At 30.9% G+C, this 26270-nt stretch overlaps 1 protein-coding gene and 1 long non-coding RNA gene across 2 annotated transcripts; both read right to left on the reverse strand.

The window, feature by feature from the left end:
* Positions 1-1088: 1088 nt before the first annotated feature.
* LOC139484220 (ankyrin-1-like) lies at positions 1089-7352 on the reverse strand. The gene is made up of 3 exons (XM_071267953.1): positions 7343-7352; positions 5842-5922; positions 1089-3808 (listed from the first exon to the last, which is right to left on the reverse strand). Exons 1-3 carry the CDS (start codon positions 7350-7352, stop codon positions 1155-1157), a joined length of 2745 nt encoding a protein of 914 aa, XP_071124054.1. The 3' UTR covers positions 1089-1154.
* Positions 7353-17641: 10289 nt separating this feature from the next.
* On the reverse strand, positions 17642-25962 carry LOC139486003 (uncharacterized). Its single transcript, XR_011655449.1, has 3 exons — positions 25884-25962; positions 20395-20478; positions 17642-17915 (listed from the first exon to the last, which is right to left on the reverse strand). It is a non-coding gene; the product is annotated as an uncharacterized lncRNA (long non-coding RNA).
* Between the last annotated feature and the right edge of the window lie 308 nt (positions 25963-26270).

The following is a 26270-nucleotide window of genomic DNA, read 5'->3' on the forward strand; positions in this document are numbered from 1 at the left end:
ACATCCTCATTGTTACGGAAATGTTGTAAACCGTGCCCGGACATTCACAAAATGATCCTGGTAAACTAATCGCTCCTCTAAATAAACTTATTCTAAAAGGTTACCAGTTCAACACTGTAAAATTCATTGAATATTGTTTTTATTGGTGTAAATTTTGATTTTGTTATCAGTAAAATTAAAATCAAATTAAATATTATTAGTATGTTTCATACATATACACATTCAAGGATCTATAATCTGTCGAAACCTGTATCTTCGCATTGCACAAAGTCATGTTTTTCTCTGACTGTTTATGATGTATTTACACTAAATCCATTGGATGCTGAGTGTATGGATTCATAATTTAGTATTAGATGCTTGATTTTTTTATTAGTTGTTAGTGGCTTTGAACTAGCTGTCAGTTAATAGCGAGTACTATCAGATCTGTTTCTAGTGCCGTTATATTATTGGGATGTACAAGTATCCGGCCAAGTCCACTTGCATTTTTGTCCATCTGATGAGTTAAGCCTTTTTCGACTGATTTGTATAGTTTGTTCTTATGTTGTACTGTTATGCCTATGTCCCAGGTTAGGGTCTGGGTTGGGATACCGCTAGCATGTTTAACCCCGCCACATTATTTATGTATGTGTCTGTTACAAATCAGGGGTCTTAAATTCAGTGGTTGTCGTTTGTTTATGTGTTATATATTTGTTTTCGTTAATTTTTTTATATGAATAAGGCCGTTATTTTTCTCGTTTAAATTGTTTAACATTGTCTTATCGGGGCCTTTTATAGCTGACTATACGGTATGGGCTTTTCTCATTGTTGAAGGCTGTACAGTGACATACTTAAGTTGCAAATATCTGTGTCTCTTGGTGGAGAGTTGTCTCATTGGCAATCATAACACATCTTCTTTTTTATTTGGCATGTTCGAGAAGTATTTGTAAATGGTCTTTACAAGAATATATCTCTCTTTGGTAATCATGCTACACCTCAAAATTGGAATGAACGTTACTTTTTTAATTTTGGAAAATATAAACATGATAAAGGAGGAATACACATGCTTGTACAACGTTTAAAGATAAAATAAAAACAAGCGAACATTTTTTAGGTTACCATTCAAAATATACATGAAGTTACATATTTTTGATAAAATTTCAAACAATCAATATATTTTAGTCTTCTAAAAGGTGTACAATTGATAAGTGTCCATTTCGTTTAGCTAAATCAATCGGCAATTGTCCTTCAATATCTTTGTAACTTTTCGCGTTTAAGGAACGCAATAATGTAACGATATTAGCGTGCCCATTTTCACAGGCAAAATGCAAAGGTGTTTTTTGGTTTTCATCACGGTAATTAATAATGCTATTTTTATTGATTAAGACTTTTACTATAGCTTCAAAGCCCTCCTCACATGCTTTGTGTAAAGGCGAAAAGTTACTGTTACATCTGTTCATGGTGGGTTTTGTCTTTAATAAACACTCCACAACTTTTAAATGACCTTCTCTGCATGCAATAAATAACACAGATGCACCCCATTTGTTACAAATGTTGAAATTGGCTTTCTTATCCAACAATAATTCTACGATATCTGTATGACCGGCCTTACATGCAGCGTATAGAGGGGTTCGTTTATCTTTGTCTAGTTTATTTATGTCACATCGGCTTAAAAACAGAATTTCTATTACTTTAAAATGTCCTTTGCTGCAAGCAATGTGAAGTGGTGATAAACCAAGTCGATTTGACAAGTTGACATCTGGTTTGTATCTTAGAATTGTTTCAACTACATCTGTATGTCCAAGTTCGCATGCTACAAATAACGGCGTCTTTCCATTATCATCGTATGTGTTGATCATGTTGTTATTTTCTTTGAGTAATAATCCCACTGCCTCCTTATTACCTGCTCTTGAAGCCATATACATGGGCGATCTATTGTGCAAATCACAGAATTTTTGCTTAGCATAATGTGTTAGAAGAATTTTTACGAGATCAGTATGCTTTTCCTCGCATGCGACGAATAAAGGCGATCTGCCTTCATTGTCGCAATGATTTACATCCGCACCTTTTTCTACTAAATATTCTACTACACGTTTTTGTCCACGCTGTGTGGCAACAAAAAGAGGAGATGCACCTGTTTTGTCAGTTTTCGAAATACCTGCTTTATTATCCAACAACAATTCAACGACTTGTATATGGCCGGCTTCACTAGCTACGTACAACGGAAAACGTCCGTAATCATCGCATTTATCGACTTCTGATACTGTTATCAAAACCTCGATAATTTTGTCATATCCTTCGCGTGAGGCGGCGTAAAGCGGTGATCTTCCCATATAATCACATAATGTAATATCTGCTTTATTCTTTAGCAACACATCAACGACTTCTGTTCGACCACAGGAAGCAGCTATATATAATGGGGACCTCCTATCTTTGTCAGTTTCATTAATTTCGCATCCTAATTCTATCAGCATAAGAACAACGTCCGCATAACCTTTGTGCGCGGATTGCATTAGTGGGCTAAGTTCAGTAATATTGATTGAATTTTTCGAATTATTTAGTTCATCACTTTGACGTCTAAAAGAATTTGTTTTAGACATAATCTCCCGAACTTTTAATCCCCATTTAATAAAATAGTCAATAAATTTGTGTCTATAGACATGATTATCGAGCTGCTTATTCTGGAATGTGCTAAATGTATTTCCGTCTTCTAGATCTTTTAGTAATCTATTGAAATATTTTTGTTCAGTCTCAATCGGTATAAGATCTTCCTTGTCAGTAACTGCATTTAGTGTATATCTTTCTCCAATGAATTCGCATGAGCCATACGAAATGAAAAAATCAAAATATCTACAACCGCACACCGTAGCTGCGGTTGTATATATCGTTTTATGGATAAGACTGTATCGGTCATTTTCGTGATGTATATATGTTTGCTGGAGCACATTAAGTTTCTCCATAATACGAGAATGAATTTTTCCATTATTGGTATCAAAGTTAAATTCATTACATAAATCATTCATTAACATTGTACTATTTCCTTGGAAACACTGATTTATCATATCTTTTGCAAAGCCGTCTTGGAAAACAACACACAGTGTTATCAGGAAAAACTTGCATTTATCATTTTGTTGCATGTTTTCAAATTCATTTCTTATGTGCGTAAGAGGGTTTGAAAAAAAAGCCTTAATTTGGGATTTTGACATGCCTATAGTAAGACGGCATAATAAAGGAAATTCTAAGTCTGTGAAGCTATTGTAGTTTGTAAAGTCGTCTCCTATTGCTGAATACTTTCTTATCATTTCCATTCGTTCTTTAACTGAAATCTCCCAGTCCGACAGAAAACAAATGTTGTCGGTAAGTACATTTGAATCTTTAAATGCTGTTTTATCAAATATTTCTTTTTCGCAGGATATCAAAACCTTTAGCAAACCTTTAGTATGTTGACAAACAGTATTTCCTGGACAATCGAGTCCATCTTCAACCAACAATTTAATAGTCTGCAAGCTACTTGACCATAGATCAACGGATTTTACATTTATATGATCTCGTCCACCAATATTGTCTACTACAAAAATCTGTTTTCGGCCAGGCTGATAGAAACGGGTAATAATATTAGGGTCTGCTACATCCGGTATGATCTCAAATCCTTCTTTACATGACAAATTCAATGCAGCATGCCTTATAACGGAAGTTTTCCCATGACCTGTTCTACCAACAACAAAAAGGATATTTGAAGAACGTAAGGCTGCTGCTATATTTTTGGATGCATTTGTTTCTACAAATTTTTTGTCATTTATAAGCCATTCTTCTATATGTTTCCTGTGAGTATCTGCAAAACAGATATTACAATTATTCAGTCATCGAACATGAAAAACCTTCTGCTGTTGACTATGCAAATGCTATATTTCTATACCAGTTCATTCTGTAAACTATTGCACCAGTTCAATAGTGCAAATGATAAACTGCTTGAGTTTTCTTTTATTAATCTATATGATTATTACTGTTACTGTTTAGTCTGTTTTTGTTGATATCCATTTAACGTGGCTCTGTACCTATACATTCCGTTTTATTTTGTAATCATTAATGATAGTTTATGTATTTGTATCTTTCAATTTTTACTAAAATGCTTTGTCTATATGACTTTTTGTGTTTCTTTGTCACATAAGACGTGGCTCTGTATTTAACATCCCATCATTGTTTTATGGTAAATGTTTGTTTACATATTTGTTGGTTTTATAGTGATTACAATCATAACTCAATAATGACTTGTGTACCTTTTTTACATTTTTGCCTGTTTGTTTTGTTCACACATCGTTGTAATTATGATGAATTGTTTGTGACTATCGTACAAGTAAGAGGTTTTTACTAGCTACATACAGGTTTAATTCATCATTTTCTACTTCAGAAAATGCCTGTACCAAATCAAGAATATGACAGTTGTTGTCCATTCATTAGTTTGAATTTTTGATTTTGCGATTTGATTAGGAACTTTTCCCTTTGAGTTTTATCGATGTTCAGTATCTTTGTGATTTTCCTTTCTGCTAGAGGCGGTTTGCCTTTCTGATAGAGGCCTTCATCTTACTTAACATATTGTTAAAATTGTCAAAGAAGGTGTAATTGCAACAAAAATATAAACGTTAACTTTGTAAAGATGTATTTTCATCAAGTCTGTCAACGTTTTGGTTGAAACTGATATATATAATCCTTCTTGTTGGCACCTAGCTTTCAACAGAAGCCCAACATAAAACAATACCCCAAAATAAAAATACATTGTACAGTTGAAGGTAACGTACATGTATAGCTACGTGTATATATGGACACAGTGATTTATTCGTGGGTTAGAAATATGTGATATATTTTACGTGAATACTTTCACATGCAATTGCATTGGTGTCTAAAATGGATGTAAACCATAAAAAAACATGTATTCTTAAAACTAAATCTTTTTCATTGTCATAATCTTTCTGTTTCTGGTTTATGAACTACCGTGATTGTGACATAAAATTATGCTATCGGTATGAATATCGGATTCGGATTGGACCCGCACAATCTAATTCGTTGGTATTATTAATTATATTGAAAACCAAAGGGGCTACAATGGTGCTATCTTTAATTAATACTATTGCCCTATATTAGCTATATAGATATAGTTGATTTTTGCCAGTTTTTAGATGGAATCTCGTTATTTTAGAAGTAAAGGTATCAGTTTCTAAAAAGACATTAACCACGAAAAAGTGCAAATTGGACAAAGGATTGTTGTAACTTATTTCTTTTTTCTGTTTCTTATATTCATCTTCGTTGACTAGCGAAGTTTTAATTGACATTTCTATACATACAATTACAAATGTACTTCGGATTAGTTGGCAAAATCTTTCAAATCAACGCCGACACCTGTGAAATATAAAACTGTTGTAGCCCCATAATTCTTGTCTTTGATTTGCACTATGTACATGCGGGGAGAATTATGTTGTTAATCAAGCTTTTGATAAGCTAGTTGTCGACAGAATAATCGGTTGCTTGCACATGATAAGAATCTGCTTTAGATGAAAGAATATGGACTCATTACGATAATTGCATTATTTAACTTTTGATCCTGTATAATTTAGCAATTGAAAAGTATTGTTCTAATGATTTTCCTTGTAGCTGAAAATTATATAAGAGAGAGTGATAGCAAAACCAAGGTCAATTTGCATAATTTGTATATCCCAAGACGAACGAGGATATACAATTGGTGTGTAAAAAGAAAATAGATAACATTTACAAGGAACATTGTCAGCACTATTAGTGCTTTAAAGGGTCAACTCAAATCACTGTTTAATGGTATATATGCGTTAAGGGCAAGTTTCTATAATACGTTATTACCTTGGACTGTCTTTGGAATCTTCTCGTTCTCGATTTCTTCTAAATCATCAATGTTTCTCACTATTTTACTATCATGAAATCCTGACAAATTATAAACACAAAAGGAATCATTTGAACATATAGTAAAGTGTAATAAGTTGTCGGATGGCCAGTGGCGTGTTAAATAGTTTATTAGTGTAGTATTCATTTTTTTGTGTATGTATAGGACATGACTTTCCACGCAGCTTATATGTGAAATGTAATGAAAGATAAAACTGTATCATATGTAGATTTTTAAAATTGTAAACACTGTTCTCTCAAAAGTTTTTATATCAATATAGCTGTCAGGACTTCAACAACAAACAAACATTCATGAAGAAGCAGTGTAATGAAACTGATAATATTTTCCTTTTTAACAATTTTTAACAGTCTTTTCAATTGACATTTTATAACAAAACTTTGAAAGTTGATGAATATTCATCAATTTTATTAAATGACTGAATAATAGCACACGATAAATCGTTCAGGGAGAATGATCATATAATCATGATACAATACATTACAAATTATAATATATTACCAGTCTTAACCAAAAAATAACAATAAAATGAACAAATGTTAAATAATTCCGATAACAGATACCCTTCATCAGTATGATAACGACGATAACATGAATCGTATCAAATTAATCCGATTATAAAACTTTAACAATCTTGAAATCTATAGAATAAAACAGTTTTACCCGAACATTATAGAGACGCTAGTTCAACTAAAAAAATGCAAACACGACGCAAAGACTGCAAAGATATGCCCAAAACAAAAAAAGTTATTTGCAATATAACCTTGCACAACTCTTAAATTCCAAAGAAAATGACAGTTAAGATATTACAACAACTGCGTCGAAAAACATACCAGCACTGTCCGTTTTAATTTGGTATAGATTTTCAAATTAAACAACGGAAGGGTAATTAAAAAAGAGGCGTATCTAAACATCCCCCCAAAAAGCCGGTTGATAATGATAAGAGAAATTATAATAAATTTTGACTAAGGTTAAATAACAGAATGTGACTGCGTACTTGTATATCCTTCCCAAATGAATTGAACCCTGTAATTTAAACTAGTATAGTTAAAAAAAATTCAGAGTCTAGTAAGGAAGCCGGAGTTACTGCCAAAATTGTATAACCAATTATGAGTAATATGGAGGCCATATATAGCAGTGTATGTAATGTGCGAATCATAAAATACCATGTTCACTGTATCCGTGAAGAATTTTTTATGTAGAATGATAAATAAACAGACTGCAATTCACGATTTTTTAATAAGAAAGAAATAATATACAATATGTACTGTTTTTATAAATTCATGATAAATTTATTTGATGTGGGCAGGTTTTAATCGCGCCTACAGCAATCCGGGTGTAAAATTGATACACAGATATAGATAAATATTAAGAATAGATAACGAACAGAGCGTGAAAGAGCTTTAAAAGTAACACTCAAGTTTCATTTGTAGAAACATGTACCTTTTAACATGATAAATAATGTAGTATAACTTAAAACAGGTTTTGTGGTTCAGATTGTTGATATTGAATCAAATTCCACATTGTGTTTTTTGTAATGCGATTCATGTTCACTGTTGATTTTTGATACCTGACTTTCATTTTTACTGTAGAGCGAGTCATTACTGTAGAGCGAGTCATTACTGTTGTTTATGCGATGCATTTTCACAGAAGGATTTTTATTAATTTTCATCATATAAAGTCGTTATTTAGCTGACTCTCTAACATACTTTATGAAGTCAGAAGGATTGATTATATATGCTACAGTACTTGCAACCTTAGGCGTTACTATTTCAGCGATCAGTCAGCGGTCATCGATCAGTCACCGATCAGTCAAGTTCGCGTCAAACTCACGTCAGCAATCCGTCAGACTTATAGTAAAAGTAATTGACTGATCGGACTGATCGAACGGATAGTACCGATCGACCTTGATGACGGATTGAACTTTAATACGTCACATGATAAACTAATACAAATTACGGAATCTTAGTTTCGTTTAATCTAATCTAATCTAATTAAAATGGCGACTCTTGAAAATCGAACGTTCAATAATACATTTTGTTTATTAATTATTTAGCAAAGTTTTATGAATTGAAATGAAAAGAAATGTACAGATAAAACCTAAATTAAGATATCATCATTAAAGAATGGTCGTTTTCGTTTTATTTAGGTTATATATTTTCAAAACCGGCGAGTTCTAAAACGGTGTCTACATCGCGATTTTTATTTCATTATTTTCCAAACATTCTCGGAAAAAACAAAATGAAAGAATCAGTTATTGAAAAATGTAGTCTATTTTTTCAATATTTTAAACTTTTGTATCCTTATCATCATAAAATTCTTAAAAAAAACTTATCGTAATCACGGACTTTCTATATTCTCGTCACAATCGAAGCATTTAAAATAACAAATTACAAAAATAACTGCTGTATTTTTTGAACAAGAAATAGAAATAATTTTAAGCAATGCAAACAACATTACATTATATTTTTCTGATAGTCTTTTTTTAATAAAAAAGATAACTACTCCTAAACAATAAAAAGCACAAAAATCAAATGTTGGTAAACATAAATGTATTCCTTAAAAAGAAAGAAATCAGCAGATTTATTCTTGAATAATTCACCTTTTCTACAAAAAACATATGAAAATCATTTACAACAACTGATTGCAATTGAAATTCTAATTAGCAGACTTGTCTCAAGATGGTAAAAATAACTGATTTCAAATAAAATTGTATCTTTTTTGATAAAAAGAAGAATAATTTTGATTATTTTAAACAATGCTACAAAATTTTAGTATGATTTTTCTGATATAATTTTAATTTTATGAAAAAAAACTATTCTCAACTATAAAAAGTACAAAAATCCAATGGCGGTCAATAATTTTCAGTAAAATGAAACAATATTTGCATTTTAGGAAACGCGTACAAAAACTTTATATTTTTTTCCTAAAAGTAAGCATATTTTATGAAGAGCAGCCAATCCTGATGTACAAAAAGTACTGAAATCATATGACGGTTAATAATTTGTATCAAAATAAATCAATAACTACATTCTTATTCCACAAAAATAAAAGTTTAAGTATTTTAATTCTCAGTATATCTCAATTCTGATTAGAAGACTTGTCTCTAGATGGTAAAAATAACTGATTTCAAATTAAATAGTATCATTTTTAATAAAAAGAAGAATAATTTTGGTTATTTTTAACAATGCGAATAAAATTTCAGTATGATTTCTCTGCCATTCTTTTAATTTTATGAAAAAAAACTATTCTCAACTATAATAAGTATAAAAATCCAATTGCGGTCAATAATTTTCAGTAAAAATGAAGAAATATTTGCATTTTAGGCAACGCGTACAAAAATTTAATATCTTTTTCCTTAAAGTAAGATTATTTTATGAAGAACAGCCAATCATTATGTACAAAAAGTACTGACATCATATGACAGTTAATAATATGCATCAAAATAAATCAATAACTACATTCTTATTCCACAAAAATTAAAGTTTAAGTATTTAATTCAGTATGATATCTTGTCTTAAGATGGTAAAAATAACTGATTTTTAATAAAATAGTATCATTTTTGAGAAAAAGAAGAATAATTTTGATTATTTTAAACAATGCGAACAAAATTTTAGTATGATTTTTCTGATATTCTTTTAATTTATGAAAAAAAACTATTCTTAAATATAAAAAGTACAAAAATCCAATGGCGGTCAATAATTTTCAATATAATGAAGAAATATTTGCATTTTAGGAAACGCGTACAAAACTTTTATATCTTTTTCCTGAAAGTTAGATTATTCTATGAAGAACAGCCAATCATGATGTACAAAAAGTACTGAAATCATATGACGGTTAATAATTTGTATCAAAACAAATCAATAACTGCATTCTTATTCCACAAAAATAAAAGTTTAAGTATTTTAATTCTCACTATATCTCAATTCTGATTAGAAGACTTGTTTCTAGATGGTAAAAATAACTGATTTCAAATAAAATAGTATCATTTTTGATAAAAAGAAGAATAATTTTGATTATTTTAAACAATGCGAATAAAATTTTAGTATGATTTTTCTGATATTATTTTAATTTTATGAAAAAAAACTATTCTCAACTATAAAAAGTACAAAATCCAATGGCGGTCAAGAATTTTCAGTAAAATGAAGAAATATTTGCATTTTAGGTAATGCGTATAAAATTTAATATCCTTTTCCTTAAAGTAAGCATGTTTTATGAAGAACAGCCAATCCTGATGTACACAAAGTACTAAAATCATATGACGGTTAATAATTTGTATCAAAATAAATAAACAACAGTTACTGCATTCTTTTTCCACAAAAATAAAAGTTTAAGTATTTTAATTCTCATTATATCTCAATTCTAATTAGAAGACTTGTCTCAAGATGGTAAAAATAACTGATTTCAAATAAAATTGTATCTTTTTTGATAAAAAAAAGAATAATTTTGATTACTTTAAACAATGCGACAAAATTTTAGTATGATTTTTCTGATATAATTTTGATTTTATGACAAAAAACTATTCTCAACTATAAAAAGTACAAAAATCAAATGGCGGTCAATAATTTTCAGTAAAATGAAACAACCCATACAGAAAAAATTATCACTAGGCCAACTGCATTGCTCAACTGGCCGCCAGTTGAGCTAACAGTTGAGGGCTAGCTGGCCATCAGTTGAGCAAATAGTTGAGGGCCAGTTGAGGGCTAGCTGGATTTTTGCCATGCAAATTAGGTAGCCCTCAACTATTAATGCTCAACTTCATGCAAATTAGTTGAGCAACGTTGAGAAAATATCATAGTTGAGGGCTAGGTGTCCAACAGTTGAGCAATTAGAGTTGAGGGCTACCTGGCCAACAGTTGAGCACCAGGTCATTAAAAGTTGAGGACTAGGTGGCCAATAGATGAGGGCCAGGTCATTAAAAGTTGAGAGCTAGGTCTTAAAAAGTTGAGCATTATGTGGTAATTGAAAACTGATGACTACACATTGTAGAAAAAATAAATCTAAATTGTGTATTTTATAGCCAAAATACTGAAGAAAGATCTTAACTCACAACATACTACATGAATGCTTTATCCTTGCTTTTAAGAAGTTATCTAGCAAATAAGAATAGATCTCTAGTTTTATACCAAATTCATTATATTAGAATATTCTTATTTTATTAGTAATACTTTCTAAAACAAATTGTCTTAATAATAAAATAAACATGTCTCCTGTCTTACACATTTTGAGAATATATAAATTAATGCATAAATATATTGTCTCATTTTGTTCTTCACTCTTTAAAGTTTATAAAGAAAACACTTTAAATATCACTATTTTGAACTAAAAGAGAATAATTATACACTTATTCAAAATGGTGGAAATCAAATCTAATCCAATATTGTCCTTACCAAAAGATGTTTCCAGAAATATGTGTTAAACACCAATCTTCCTAAATCCAAGAGTCATGTCATCAGGAGAATACACTGCACTTTTCAATGTCAATACAGTTATTTGAAACTTTTTTTATCTACATTCATTGTAAAATTCATATTTTATTCATGATAGCTAGAAGACATCTTTACTTGCCATGTGCATGCTCAAACCCAGTTCAAATTTTAAATGTTTAAGGTTCTTTTGGGTATTGTGACAGTGTGATCACTTTGAGATTTGCCCCTAATAATAACTGTTAATTACCTAAATCTTGAATATTTGATATATCTTTTAATAAAAGAAATACTGTTTGTGTTTTTATCTTTATGTCAAAGATTTAGTTAAGTTAAAATACAGAAAAATGTATAAAATTGAAAACATGTGCTTCCCTTAATTTTGCCTCAAACTTTGTGTACATTTATAATAATACTTCCTGTCCATTTGCACTAAAGACAGATAAAGCAGATGGCACATAACATTTATATCACTAGGTCGTTTTCTAATTGCTCAACTTTTGCTCAACTATTAAAAAAAATCAAAGTCTGAACGCTCAACTTTTCCTCAACTACAAAAATTTCAAAGTCTGAATGCTCAACTTTTGCTCAACTACAAAAATTTCAAAGTCTGAAAGCTCAACTTTTGCTCAACTATATGAAAATCAAAGATCAATTTCTCAACTTTTCCTCAACTTATTGGCCAACTTCAGTTGAGGGCCAGTTGAGCGACATCTATCCAACATACAGTGCTTGGCCAGGTTCGAGTTGAGCTAAGATGCTCAACACCTAGCCCTCAACTATTTTGCTTAAAACAGCTAGCCCTCAACTGTCCGCCACATGGCCATCAACTGGCCCTCAACTTTTTTTTCTGTAGGGGAATATTTGCATTTTAGGAAACGCGTACAAAAACTTTATATCTTTTTCCTAAAAGTAAGCATATTTTATGAAGAGCAGCCAATCCTGATGTACAAAAAGTACTGAAATCATATGACGGTTAATAATTTGTATCAAAATAAATCAATAACTACATTCTTATTCCACAAAAATAAAAGTTTAAGTATTTTAATTCTCAGTATATCTCAATTCTGATTAGAAGACTTGTCTCTAGATGGTAAAAATAACTGATTTCAAATTAAATAGTATCATTTTAAATAAAAAGAAGAATAATTTTGGTTATTTTTAACAATGCGAATAAAATTTCAGTATGATTTCTCTGCCATTCTTTTAATTTTATGAAAAAAAAAATATTTTCAACTATAATAAGTATAAAAATCCAATTGCGGTCAATAATTTTCAGTAAAATGAAGAAATATTTGCATTTTAGGCAACGCGTACAAAAATTTAATATCTTTTTCCTTAAAGTAAGATTATTTTATGAAGAATAGCCAATCATTATGTACAAAAAGTACTGACATCATATGACAGTTTATAATATGCATCAAAATAAATCAATAACTACATTCTTATTCCACAAAAATTAAAGTTTAAGTATTTAATTCAGTATGATATCTTGTCTCAAGATGGTAAAAATAACTGATTTTAAATAAAATAGTATCATTTTTGATAAAAAGAAGAATAATTTTGATTATTTTAAACAATGCGAACAAAATTTTAGTATGATTTTTCTGATATTCTTTTAATTTATGAAAAAAAACTATTCTTAAATACAAAAAGTACAAAAATCCAATGGCGGTCAATAATTTTTAGTATAATGAAGAAATATTTACATTTTAGGAAACGCATACAAAACTTTTATATCTTTTTCCTGAAAGTTAGATTATTCTATGAAGAACAGCCAATCATGATGTACAAAAAGTACTGAAATCATATGACGGTTAATAATTTGTATCAAAACAAATCAATAACCGCATTCTTATTCCACAAAAATAATAGTTTAAGTATTTTAATTCTCACTATATCTCAATTCTGATTAGAAGACTTGTTTCTAGATGGTAAAAATAACTGATTTCAAATAGAATAGTATCATTTTTGATAAAAAGAAGAATAATTTTGATTATTTTAAACAATGCGAACAAAATTTTAGTATGATTTTTCTGATATTATTTTAATTTTATGAAAAAAAACTATTTTCAACTATAAAAAGTACAAAATCCAATGGCGGTCAATAATTTTCAGTAAAATGAAGAAATATTTGCATTTTAGGTAACGCGTTCAAAAATTTAATATCTTTTTCCTTAAAGTAGGCATGTTTTATGAAGAACAGCCAATCCTGATGTACAAAAAGTACTGAAATCATATGACGGTTAATAATTTGCATCAAAATAAATCAATAACTGCATTCTTATTCCACAAAAATAAAAGTTTAAGTATTTTAATTCTCATTATATCTCAATTCTAATTAGAAGACTTGTCTCAAGATGGTAAAAATAACTGATAGCAAATAAAATAGTACAATATTTGATAAAAAGAATATTAATGTTGGTTATTCTAAACAATGGGAACAAACTTTTAATATCATTTCTTTGACATTCTTTTAATTTCATGAAAAAACAACCTATTCGAAACTATTAAAAGTTCAAAAATCCAATGGCGGTCAACAATAACCATTTTCGTAGAAATAAGTTCATGTTAACAGAGTCATATAATACAATTATGTATTATATGTCTCTGATGTTTACAATATTTAATACGAAAATATTAATCAACACAAACAATTTAACGCTCTAAGCATCTTATTCTGTTAAACTATTTTTACTTTTGTATTGCAACTAATTCTATTACAAATTATAACGTGTAAATTAAGGTGTCTTCGTAGAGGTCCGCGTTCATCGATTGTAAACACTGTGGAGTTCGGTTTACATAAGAATTTTAAATATATACGTATCCGTCCGATCCGTGCATAAATTCAATTTACTGATCGATCGGTGACAGTTGTCAGGGTAACTCTCACATAGGTTATTTGACCTATCTGACGGATCCTATGGGTCACCGATCACCGATCACTCATCGATCAGTCAAACATCCGTCACCGATCATTCACCGATCAGTCAAGTTCACGTCAAACAGTAACGCCTAAGGTTGCAAGTACTGTACTATGTGAGTGAAAGTCTGTGGTTATATATATCAATAAATTCCGTAAACATGGCATTTATTGCTAATATTGTCAATTCTTTATTCACTTATAATTTGTTCAGACCCAGATCTTTATGAAGGATAAAATATATCCTTTCCTTTGAAACGCCATCATTGTATACATATACCTTTGACAGCTAAGGTAGCAACCATTTGATTTTCTGGTGTGTGTGAAGAGCGGGTTTTTTTCGGAAATTTGTTTAGAGACAAACGTTTTTTTTACATTGAGCCGTAGTAACTTGTATTTTTTTCTAGGCAAAGTAACTTGAAAGTGTTACAATGCAAAGTAACTTGTAATATTTTCCAGAGCCAATCAAAAACAAATATTTTTTTCATGTAGTGTTCCGAACCTCTTAGGAGGGTTTGGGTGCATGCCCCCCCCCCCCAAGAAAATTTTGAAAATTAGACGTTTACTCATTTTCCTCAATTAAACATTAATATAGTTCTTTTTCAAAAAAATAAATCTGTTGTTATATAAACTAATGTGCAATTTCAAGTAAAAGGAAGTTCATAGGCTAAGTAAATTATAACTCAATTGATACTTTTTGGGAGAAAAATATCCATATATCAATAGCAACAATCGAATCGTCTTGATATGTGTTTGAATTTCTCATAAATCGTAAACTATCTTCTCGATGTTTTACTTAGGAACGGTACATTACTATGAGGGAAAAAAAATCATAAAACGAAGTACAGAAAAAGTATCGATGAACACTGTACACAATGTCTGAAATCAAACATAAGTTGGTTTAACAGTATACATTCAAGTGAGCATCTACGACCAGCTTGCTTTTTAAATATCATCAGTACCAAAGTCATATCTTACGACTATTTTCAGTTGGTGCTTGTCGAATTATCATATAAAACAATAATGAAAATTCATCGCACCACCAAAAATTCCACATCAGAAATGATTGCACTTTCAGTGATAATTCATCGCATCTATAGTTAAAATAAATAGCATCCAGTCAACAATAGTATGGATTCAGCTACTTGAATGACATGTTTTAGGACTTTTATCTTGTGATTATCATGATTATACATTAGAAAGTTATATTCTTATTGAATTGTGTTAAAATATACATTTAAATTAATGATTTCGTACTATCAAAAAGTAAACAAACGCAGTTTTTCCCGTCATCCTTTATTCTACAATAGACTACAGTAAAAATGGGGAAAAAAATGGATTCGCACTTAATATACACTATTATACATGATATAACCTTCAAAGGGAATAGACGTGCAATCTAAGGTGTGTAAGTTATCATGCTTATCATTTTTGCAGTTTGAAATTAAGCTCAGCTACATTTATGATTGTTTCGTTTTAAACACAAAAATTGTCTCTCAAGATAAGATGATGATGACAATTTCGATTTATTCATTTGTTGATCTCTCAATACCGATATGTTTCGTAATAAAATGTCCTCTTAATTCATTAGTACTTTGCAATACATCTTATAATTAAATATTCGTTTTACGATATTAGTCATGTGGATGGATTCGTTGATCATGATTTGTTATTTTAATATTGACAGTATATCATTATTTTTGTAGGTGTCAGAATAAAAAGGCAAACGATTTGCAAAAATCAATATTAAAGGGGGTTTTCGGACGAACTTTTCGGAGATATATCGCATTCTGAGATTATCTGTCAAAGACCAATTTTTCCTATTAACAACAGTTTTGAAAATTATTGACACATTTAGCGTGTAACTGCATTGCTATATTTAAGAACCGTGGTGGCCATGCTATGTTGAATCTCAGGTTTAGTTTGGTTTTATTAAGAATAGAATTTCAGAGGAGACGATTAAGAAAATCAAACTAAACAATGACGAATTTTGATGACGATGACATGTTACAATGGAAAAGGGACGTTAATAATTGCAATAATGCATGTACTATCCTCTTTGGTGGGTTTTGTAAAGCTGTAAAATTTTCATTTTTTAAATGAAACGGATGTAAAAACAGACGATGGTGCAATTCAATTTACAATATATACATATATATATATATATATATTAATCTACAAAAGAGGTGGACTTTAAAATAGAAATTCGATGACAAAAGCAAACAAAATGGTACAAAACAAAACAGATATACTAAAAGGATAATTGACAAAATGCATCCATCATCAGTTATTCATTTACAGAATCGTTGATAGTTATACAATCAATCTAAATATAAGCTGTATAAAAAACGAGTTTTAAGACAGTGATGATACATTTCAAATCTAAATTTAATTCACACACCGCTATAACACAATAGAAAACAAATCATATGGGGGTATTCATCCATTACACAAAATCAGTATATGCACAGCAGGAACCACACAAAAAGCAAAAAAGGGTCAGTCGAAGAAAACATGCTGACTGGAAGTACAAATTTAAAATAGAATAATTCCTACTTAATGGTATAAATATTGATTCACATGTATCATGTATGTAACGGATATTTTTTTTTATCAGATTATCAGTGTAGAGGCTTGTGTATAACACAGTGTTTTGTGTATGTTTACCAATACAAGAATGGATCAAAGAAATCCAACTTTAGGGGAATATATATAAAATAAGAAGCCTGTTTCCCAGATATGAGGTGCATTGTTTTGTGAGTCCAAAATTCTGGTACCAAGTGCAGTACGCTCTGATGTTTAATTGCAATCCTACTAATCCTACTTCCATAAACTGTTTTGAGTTGACAAATAGTAGGTGTACATATATTAGAATCAATAATGCTGCTCTCTGTCTTGAAATTGAGAGCATGATGTTGCACAGTTTACCGATGTTGTATCAAGAAGAAACATGATAAATGCTACATTACTTTCAAAATACAGACACTCGTGATTATCAAGCGCGGGGAAACTTTCTTTCTCCTTCATAAATCACGATATGCAGATATACATAAACATTTTTTTTACAGTTTACATAATTGTATTTATTTATTTTTCATTACTAGTATTTCTTCTTCAGAGAGTTTGTGACTGCAAGTTAAATTTCTTAACCTCGATTGCAATGCTTATATTATTTAACTAACGTTATTAAAAACAAGACGCTCACAAACATGTTTAACCCCGTCACATTCTTTTGTCTCATTTGCTATCACACCACAACTCCTAATAATTAAAGAACTAAATATGAATGTCGTTCATGGTAAGTTGCAGCAGATTTTTAGGAGACCAATTAAAGGATTTGATGCACATTAATCGTAGAAACAGTTTTGTTTCAAAATTTACCTACCGAGTGTTTCCATTTGTTCTGCTAAATCTATGAATAAAGGGTTAGATCTCAGAGTTTGTGTAAATACATCATACATTTGTTCATTTCCATAGCATATTTTTCGAAGAAGAATATGATTCCGTGTTGTTCTTTTCAATGTGTTTTTTATTTCTTCCATATCTTCTTTCGATAGTATATTTTTCTGTTGTAGAGCTTCAGCAATCGGCAAGGGGTCAATTCTTGAAACAAGTTGTTTGTAATTGCTTATGATACACCGTTCAATATTTTGCATACGTGGTAATTCTAAAAAGTAGAAATACAAGATATGTCATAACTTAATTGCGCATGTGTGTTTATTGCTTTTTTTTATTTTAGTGTTGTCTTTTTTAACCTTTTGGAATTATTGCACTATTTTTATTAATAATTTCTGAATTTACAGTATTTGTTACTTGTAGTTACATTCAAATTTGACACTCTTTTCGTGCTATGATTCCGTGTTATATTGTCACAGATCGAAATGATATGTATCAATTTAAGGTAGATAGGGTGTCTTCCTCCATCTTGGATTTGAATATACCAGAAACAAGTTCTAGATCTTTAATAGAATGTGCAAATATTTAGAGTAGTAGGTAACTAATGTGTAAGAACTTCCACTTCGATATAGAAAATGACATGTTTATCATATTTATGGTTGTATTTTACAAAAAACAGAAAACTTTTGTTTGATCATTTTTTTTCCAACTTTGCCAAATAAGGAGAGGCAACGCAAATGCAAGGGCAAATAATTCAGATAAGGTACTTTTACACTGGATTGTGTTATGAATTTACCTATTTCAAAATGTAGCAAGAAAACGGGTCCGGTGACCCCATTGTTTCTTTTTCTTAACTGAAAGCATACTATTAAAGCCATCTTCTCATATATTATCTCAAAATTCTATGGTGTAGATTATGCTTTATCGCAGAAAATTGGGTTTTCCATGCATAATCTGTACAAATTTGTAAATTTTGAACACCGTGTAGAGTGAAAATAAGCCCGGTGACCCATTCTTTTTATTATTATTTTTTTAAAAGCACGATATCAACTACATTTTGGCAAATTATTAAGAAATTATATGGATTATAATTTAGACACTCCATCTACCTTTAAACATCTTAGTAATTGATAAATATGCAATTTAATATGCAGCTCCTCTATACTAGATATATATATACAACTCGTCTAAACATCAACCCAACAATGTTAGATCTGTAAATTTCCTTTCGCAAATTTTTGGTTCTTCCCTCGCCGGGATTATATATATATATATAGAATCCACCACTGCATTGAGTGTGATATGATATTTATCCACTTGAGGCTCGCCGAGCGTTTTAAATATTTAAAATTTAACTGTCGAGAGTGGATAAATATCGTATTAAACGAGATTTGGTGGTGGACTCTGTTTCTCTAATAATTTTCAAACAATATATACAGACAAACTAATTCCTTCTTTACGAATGATCTGCAAAAAGATGTGTTCTTTCTATGTGACGTCATCATGTATGGTCGCCTTTTTTCATGTCGTCACAATAGGAAATTCAGAGGAAAGCAAGAAAATTCGACGTCATAATCGAATTTTTTATAACCAATGATGAACTGAGATCAAACGAAACACACGTTGATTAAATTTTCTTGTACAATGGGTGCAGAAAGGGATGAATTTACGAAGAATTAGAGTAATATATATATATATATATATATATATATATATATATATAAATATAAAAATGTCAGGATATAGTTTAATTTTGCGCATACCAAAAAAAAAGCTATGTGACAAAACAAAATCGCGTTTGTGCTTCATCGAAAATATGAAAACCTATATATAGCTATAGCTTACAATACTATTTGTTTTAAGAAAACAGCGTACAATAATACAGTCACTGTAATTGTAGGAAACTATCGCTATGTCAAATCTAGTTTACAATTTATATCTATGTATCCTTAAAACCCATGTAATATATGTTCAAGATAAATCAAACATTCGGTATGTGTTGACATTAAGGATTATTATTAAATTTCACTCAAGAAGGATCCTTTACGGTTATCAATCATTTAAACTGAATGTGAATGAACAAAGTAGATGATATATATACATTTGTATATAGATTATAACAAGGCAATTTTTATATCAGACCCTTTCTCAGCCCTAGGTCAAAATATCAGCCCGAGAGCCGCCACACTCGATGATGTTGACCATGGGGTGATTAGGGGCCTGAAATGAAAAATGACATGTTATGTAGTTTGTATCCTATATTTCAGCAGAAGACATACAGACAAAAATTATTGTTAAAACGTTGAATAATTAGATGATGATATATATTATGAACAAAGAAGATGATGATATATTTTTTGAACTACCTCGTATGTTTTTTTTTGACAGGAACACTGATGATTAGATTGGAGTTGAACACCGCTGCCACAATCAGTGTTCGAACTCACATCTTTAACTTTGACAGGCTATTGATATTGTAGGTGATCTATTTAGAGGATTTTGTCAATGATATCCCTTGTTGGAAAAAAATGAAATTAATAAACTGCAATGTTTATCTAACAAACTTGTAATGTTATAAAATGTTATGCACATTTGAGAATAATAAAATCATAAATCCACGATATGTTAGCTATGTTAGCTGTATTTTATTAGAATACGAACAACACAAAGTCAAATCAAAAACAGGTGCTGTTAAATTAGTGCGTTACTGTCATTTGACTGTCAATATTCTGAAATATTCTTATACTTACCATTAAATTGCTTCCGTAACTCCAAAAACTGTTCTTGGAGTTTATTATATTTTTTTTCTTTTTCTTGGATCTGCATGCTTTTTTCTGTGGAAAATTCATAAAAAAATATATCAAAAATACTGCGTCATTTTGCCTATTGATAAAATATCTGATTTAAAATTATACCACATTCTTCTATTTCTATAAACAAATAATGTGCTACCATTTAGGTTTTACAGATTTTGTCTATTTTTTATATTTTGATAAATTAGAAATATTGAAAATGAAAGATATTTTTGTTTTACATGTTGTGTTGGAGTGCTTATATAGAACATATTTTTGAGAAGCTATGACTAAAGAAAACAAAGTGACATAAACAAACTATAAACATTAGAAGAAGGTGTTCGATTGCAAATAAAACAATAGTAAAAAAACACGCCTTACGCACAAAAATATAAACAAGCACATGTCACCGTTATATATTCATCTATGAGCAAACACCTACCGATGTATTTGGCATATCTTGTCTATCCATGACATCACTTTCGAACATTTAAATAAAACCTTTAAGCTATGTTCACACTGCCGATCAGATCAACTCGATGATCCCGAATGTCAAAATGTCCACGACCAAGCTCAACCAAATTTTTCATCGGAGCTATTTACTTCTACCCGACCGCCATCCGACTGTACAGGACCTTAACTTCACGACTCCTTAAAGACGCCATCATGACTCCATCCGACAACAGAATGAATACTTAATCGATGATTACGATAAATTACCATCTTTACTCGACTAGCTAGATCAAATCAACTATTCACGATCGAATCCTGATCTCTATCAGACAAGATCCACCTGATCGTATATGGGTCGTAAGGATAATCGGGAATTGGTCGGGTATGCACATTTTCAGTATTAAAACGTCCGATCTTTTTTATTCCCCGCCGCTTAGGAGTGGACATTAAGTGTTCACCTTGTCCGTCCGTACGTACATATGTCCAAAAATGACACTTTATAATGTTATATACAATAGCTGGGGTATTATCAGTGTCCCATGGACACATTCTGCGTTTTTTTTTTTTTTGTTATATTGAGTAGAAGGTCCGAAAAAAATCATACATTATAATATATCTACATAGAAATAAAGTAATTGGATTTGTGGGCAAGGTGCATCTGATAGGGCAAGGTAGTAAGAGCTTAGAAGGACAGCTGAATAGCTGAGACGGAGCTTGTAGAGTGCTTAGAAGACAACAAGATGGTGTAGACAGAAACGGGCGACATGATATCTAGGTGAGTCAGCGGCTGACACGACGACCATTGTGTGGGAAGTATGTAAGACTTGCACTAACTCAACAAAGAGTAACCAAATGCTTATAAAAACTTCCTGAACATTTCTGAAAGTGGACACTTATATGAAATGGTAGTTTGTTTTTCCTCTGTTTTAGAAATGAAACCACAAAATGAGATTTGTCACTGGATTAGATAGCAATATGCATTAACTTTACCATCCCCATTTCCTTGATTTCTTACAAATAAAGCGTACTGTTTGTCAAATAGTTTTGCGTAAGTATGTAATCGGTTTTTTAATAGATTTGATATCCAGTAGTTGAATAGTTACAGACATTTGTTTTTCTTTTTGCTGTATGGCAACAACCTGTATGTAGTTGCCAAAATATATTGCAAAAAGAGGGCAAAGCTGTCTCATATATCCCCAAAATTTGATTGGAGTGATACCTTTTCTGAAACAATTTACAACTTTACATAGATCTATCAAAAGATCAAGAGTGCATTTTTTTGGTGAACGTTGTGTGCGGTTTGTTATAGCTTGTTAAACTGTACAGCAATAGAGACAAATGCATCGGTTGGTTAGAGGGGATTTTGAGTAATTTTAGACAATGTTTTGACAAACAAGAACACATTTAGATAATTCATTTGATATTAAAGCTAGAAAGAAATGCATCGTTTGAACTAACAAACCACGAATGACAAACGCATTTCCAGCGAGTGTATAGCTTGTCAAAACTCATGCAAACTTGCAATAGTATGTTAGAAACAAATGATGTAAAACATGTGCTCGCTGAACAGTTTGTATCATTACTGTTAGAAAGGAATTGGCACCAAATAAAAAAAAAGTTTTTCTTTCGTCTCATTTTTGTGTGAAATTACGTCAAAAAGTTCGAATGAAAAGAATATGACTGTAAGGTGACCTATAGTTGTAATTGATAAATTCTGTGTCATTAGGTGCACTATCTGTGAAGAACTGTTTCATTGGCAATTGAACTACATCTTCTTTTTTTATGCTACAAACATCTTTGGACAAATGGAAAATACGGACAGACAAAAACAGAAAATTGCCAATAAAACAGGTAAAATATAATATTAATATTTGTAAACCGACTTTAAAAGATAACGTAGTCATCAGCAGTCGAACAATGAATAGTATTGCACAATTACTTTAATATTCGCCGGTGCCAAAATTGCAGGATTTTCTTCAATTCCGGAACATCTGAGAACATCCCAGGTTTTGTTGGGATACGTGCTGTTAAGTTTTTAAGTTTTCTATGTTATGTGGACTGCTGTTTGTCTTCTCGTCGGTTGCAGTTTTTACTATGGCTGTCAAAGTTTGTTTTCGACCGTGAGTTTGATTGTTCCTTTGGTATTTTTTGCCTTTCTTTTAAAATGGTACATCTCCTTGCAAAAGTAAAGACACGTACGTACTGTTATTTGAGGAATTTTTGTAGTTAATAATAATGTTGCCAACATATTTTGCGGAAGCAAAGTTATGATAGTTAATCAGATCTGCACACACTTTTAGAGAATCGTGTAGCAGCCATGTGTTCTCGTGTATTACCGAGCAGAGATCGAAGATTGGTCGAATATGGTCGCGAAGTAATCGGGTATTGGTCGAATTGGTCTGGGATAAAATAAATATACAAGTCGCAGTGATCTGAAAGCGATCGGGCATTGGTCGAGTTAATCTGGAAATGATCGGACCTTAGTCGAGCACAGGTCGAAATGATCGAGTAGTTATCGGTAAAAGTTTTGTATTCCGACCAGGCTCAATCTCTACACGATCCTTTCCCAATCAATTCGACCGCTACTCAACGGATTCTCGATCTCTTCTCGAGTGACGTACTTATGGATTCTTACTCGAATGTTTTTGACATGTCAACAACTCTCGGGTAGAAAGTCAGATCGATGACGAGCAAGGTAGACTATCCCGAACACTCTTGTCGATTTACTGAGACAAGTCTCCCGATCAAGTAATTTGGCTTCATGGGGCCTGGTCGAGTTGATCAGATCGGCAGTGTGAACCTAGCTTTAAATATTCATAGAAGACAAGTCAGACAACTGGTTGAGTACACCCCTTTAACCATGCTTAACTTGATGAGCACGTATCATTGGGCTGTGAAGTCACAGAATAAAAATTCTTTAAAAAACATTGACTAGTGCAATAATAAAAAAACCTAAATGCCAAATTACTTAAAGGCAGAGTACAAATAAGAAGGACTCACTGAAAATGAGAGCATGTTACTTGTCCGTTTGAAAACTTTAAAAAAGAAATTCAGTGGGACGGTCAAAATCATTGATCGTAGATCTAACATATTCACTTTAAAGTTTCAAAGTAAACTAATGGCATGACTGGTTCAAAATAAACTTATATTTGGTAGGGAACTTGTATTCAAAGTATCATTTTCGGCAGTAATAAACACAGTCATGAGACAAAATCCTTTTTTAATCATGAACCGTGTCACAGGTTGACCATAAACACCCTAGGATGTGTTGATGTCGAAATTACTTACCCTTAAACATTTTTTTTTTATATATTTGCGATGAAAGAACCATCATGACCAAACTGTGCATGTAGATGATTGTGTGTATGTGCTTTGTTTGGGTCTTAGTATATTTATTTTTGATCTTCAGGAAATAAGGCATTATTTTTAGTTGTTTCATTACAAGTCTTCATACATTGGTAGACAATTGACCAATACAAATGTGATATATGTACAATTCAGGATGTACAAGTGCCTTGTTTGTATGAATTGTTTAATTTGTTTAATCGAATAAAAAATGAACTTGATAAATTGCATGCTTCTTTTTGCTTTCTAGGTCTAACTTTACCAGAATCGCTGACAGCCTAGTATTTCATAGCTTCAAAACCAAAGATAAAGACATATAAGTTTATATAAGATGTGAACTTGATGTATTTGGTTTATCGTATCAGAGTCTTAAATTGGTGATCGTAACTTTAAATGTAAAATCGTTATACATATACGTAGTTCTGGAAAAAGCGTGACTTTCTACGAAGCCACAACATTAGTATTGACAGGATTTTTGGTCCATAGGTTATACAATATGGAAGTGTTTTAAATATTGGTATGTTTATGATAATGTGTAACGGGACGTACCGTTGATTTTACTAAATTAACAAACACAGATAAGAGATACAAAATGTTATCTACGTTCCGTTTAGTGGACATGCTGGGCATTAACCAATTTAACACCTTGACTATTTAAAGGGCATACTTTAAAGAATCTTACTAGCCCTGCTTAAATTGTATCAATTATTCTCAAAGATAACTGTATGCACTTTAAAACGGCTTAAATAGAATATGCACATCAAAAGTTAAGTGATCCCTGATAAAGAATCATGGTCCTTCAAATCGACATTCGGCGAAAGAAACTGTCGAAGTCGTGAGTGTAATAAAACCTAAAGCTATTATTTTAAGCTCAAACAAATTGTATGAAATACTTTTTGTGAACCAGTTTAAAGTAAAGGATAAACAAGAGTTTCGACTGAATATCTAATATATAGGTGTCACTACTCGAATATGCATTGCGTATTCTTCCCGTGTTAATATAGCTCGTGGTTGCTTATTTGTTGTTATATTTAAACACTGTGTAATAAATTGATACGAATTTTTGTAAATTATGGATAATCAAACAGTAAGAAATTATTCCTATATATGCACTTGTGTTGCCAATGTAGTCATAAAAGTGATAAAGGTTTTATTATGTGGTAATGTGGGGCGGCAGTATCCTCAGGACACGAATAATTTATGAAATTATCACCAACAACATTTTATTGTCACGGTCAATATTTTGATTGCATCTTGTCAGAAAACACTTAAACGATTATTTCAAATGAACAGTAAAACTGTTCAGATAGTTTTATTCTGTTTCAAAATACCAGATTTTTATTGGTTCAGACGATAAAGATAATTAACTCCATTGCATGGTATAGTTATCAAACTTCAATGATACGCATGATTAATTGTGCGGTTTATACAATAAAGATGATTGGTATGTTTATTACTTAATATTTTTAATGTTAGAATACAAAAATACGTAATATAATGACATTTTGGAGAACGGGTCTCCAAGAATCATAAATGATTTTTGGGATAATGGTCTAATCTATCACCCTGTAATATGTATCTTATATATGAGTTATCGAATCAACATTCAACAAAAAAGAAAAAAACAATATTGCATACAAACCACTTACTTTTACGCTTATTGAATTTCCGTAATCTTATTAATCCATCGTAAACATGCTTCCAATTCAAACTAGTAAAGGAACCTAAAATTGTTTTCACATTTATAATTTCTCTCAACAATAAAAATTCAATATAAAACAAAATACGAAACAGAAGTTAGCAGTCATTTTCGCAAATAAGAAAAACCAACAACTAGATATTCAATACATTAGTAAATACTTTAAACACACTAATTTTATATAATTTACGTTTTGAGTTGATATCACTCAGAGTACAAACTTGTTACCTTTTTCAAATTAGAAATTAATTCAAATATGTGTGAATGTTCGTAGATGCATGCAGCGGATGACAGAAATATAAATAAAAGCTAAATTTAAAAGAAAGACGCCTAGTAT

The sequence above is a fragment of the Mytilus edulis genome, chromosome 8, assembly GCF_963676685.1.
Source record: "Mytilus edulis chromosome 8, xbMytEdul2.2, whole genome shotgun sequence".
Lineage (NCBI taxonomy): Eukaryota > Metazoa > Mollusca > Bivalvia > Mytilida > Mytilidae > Mytilus > Mytilus edulis.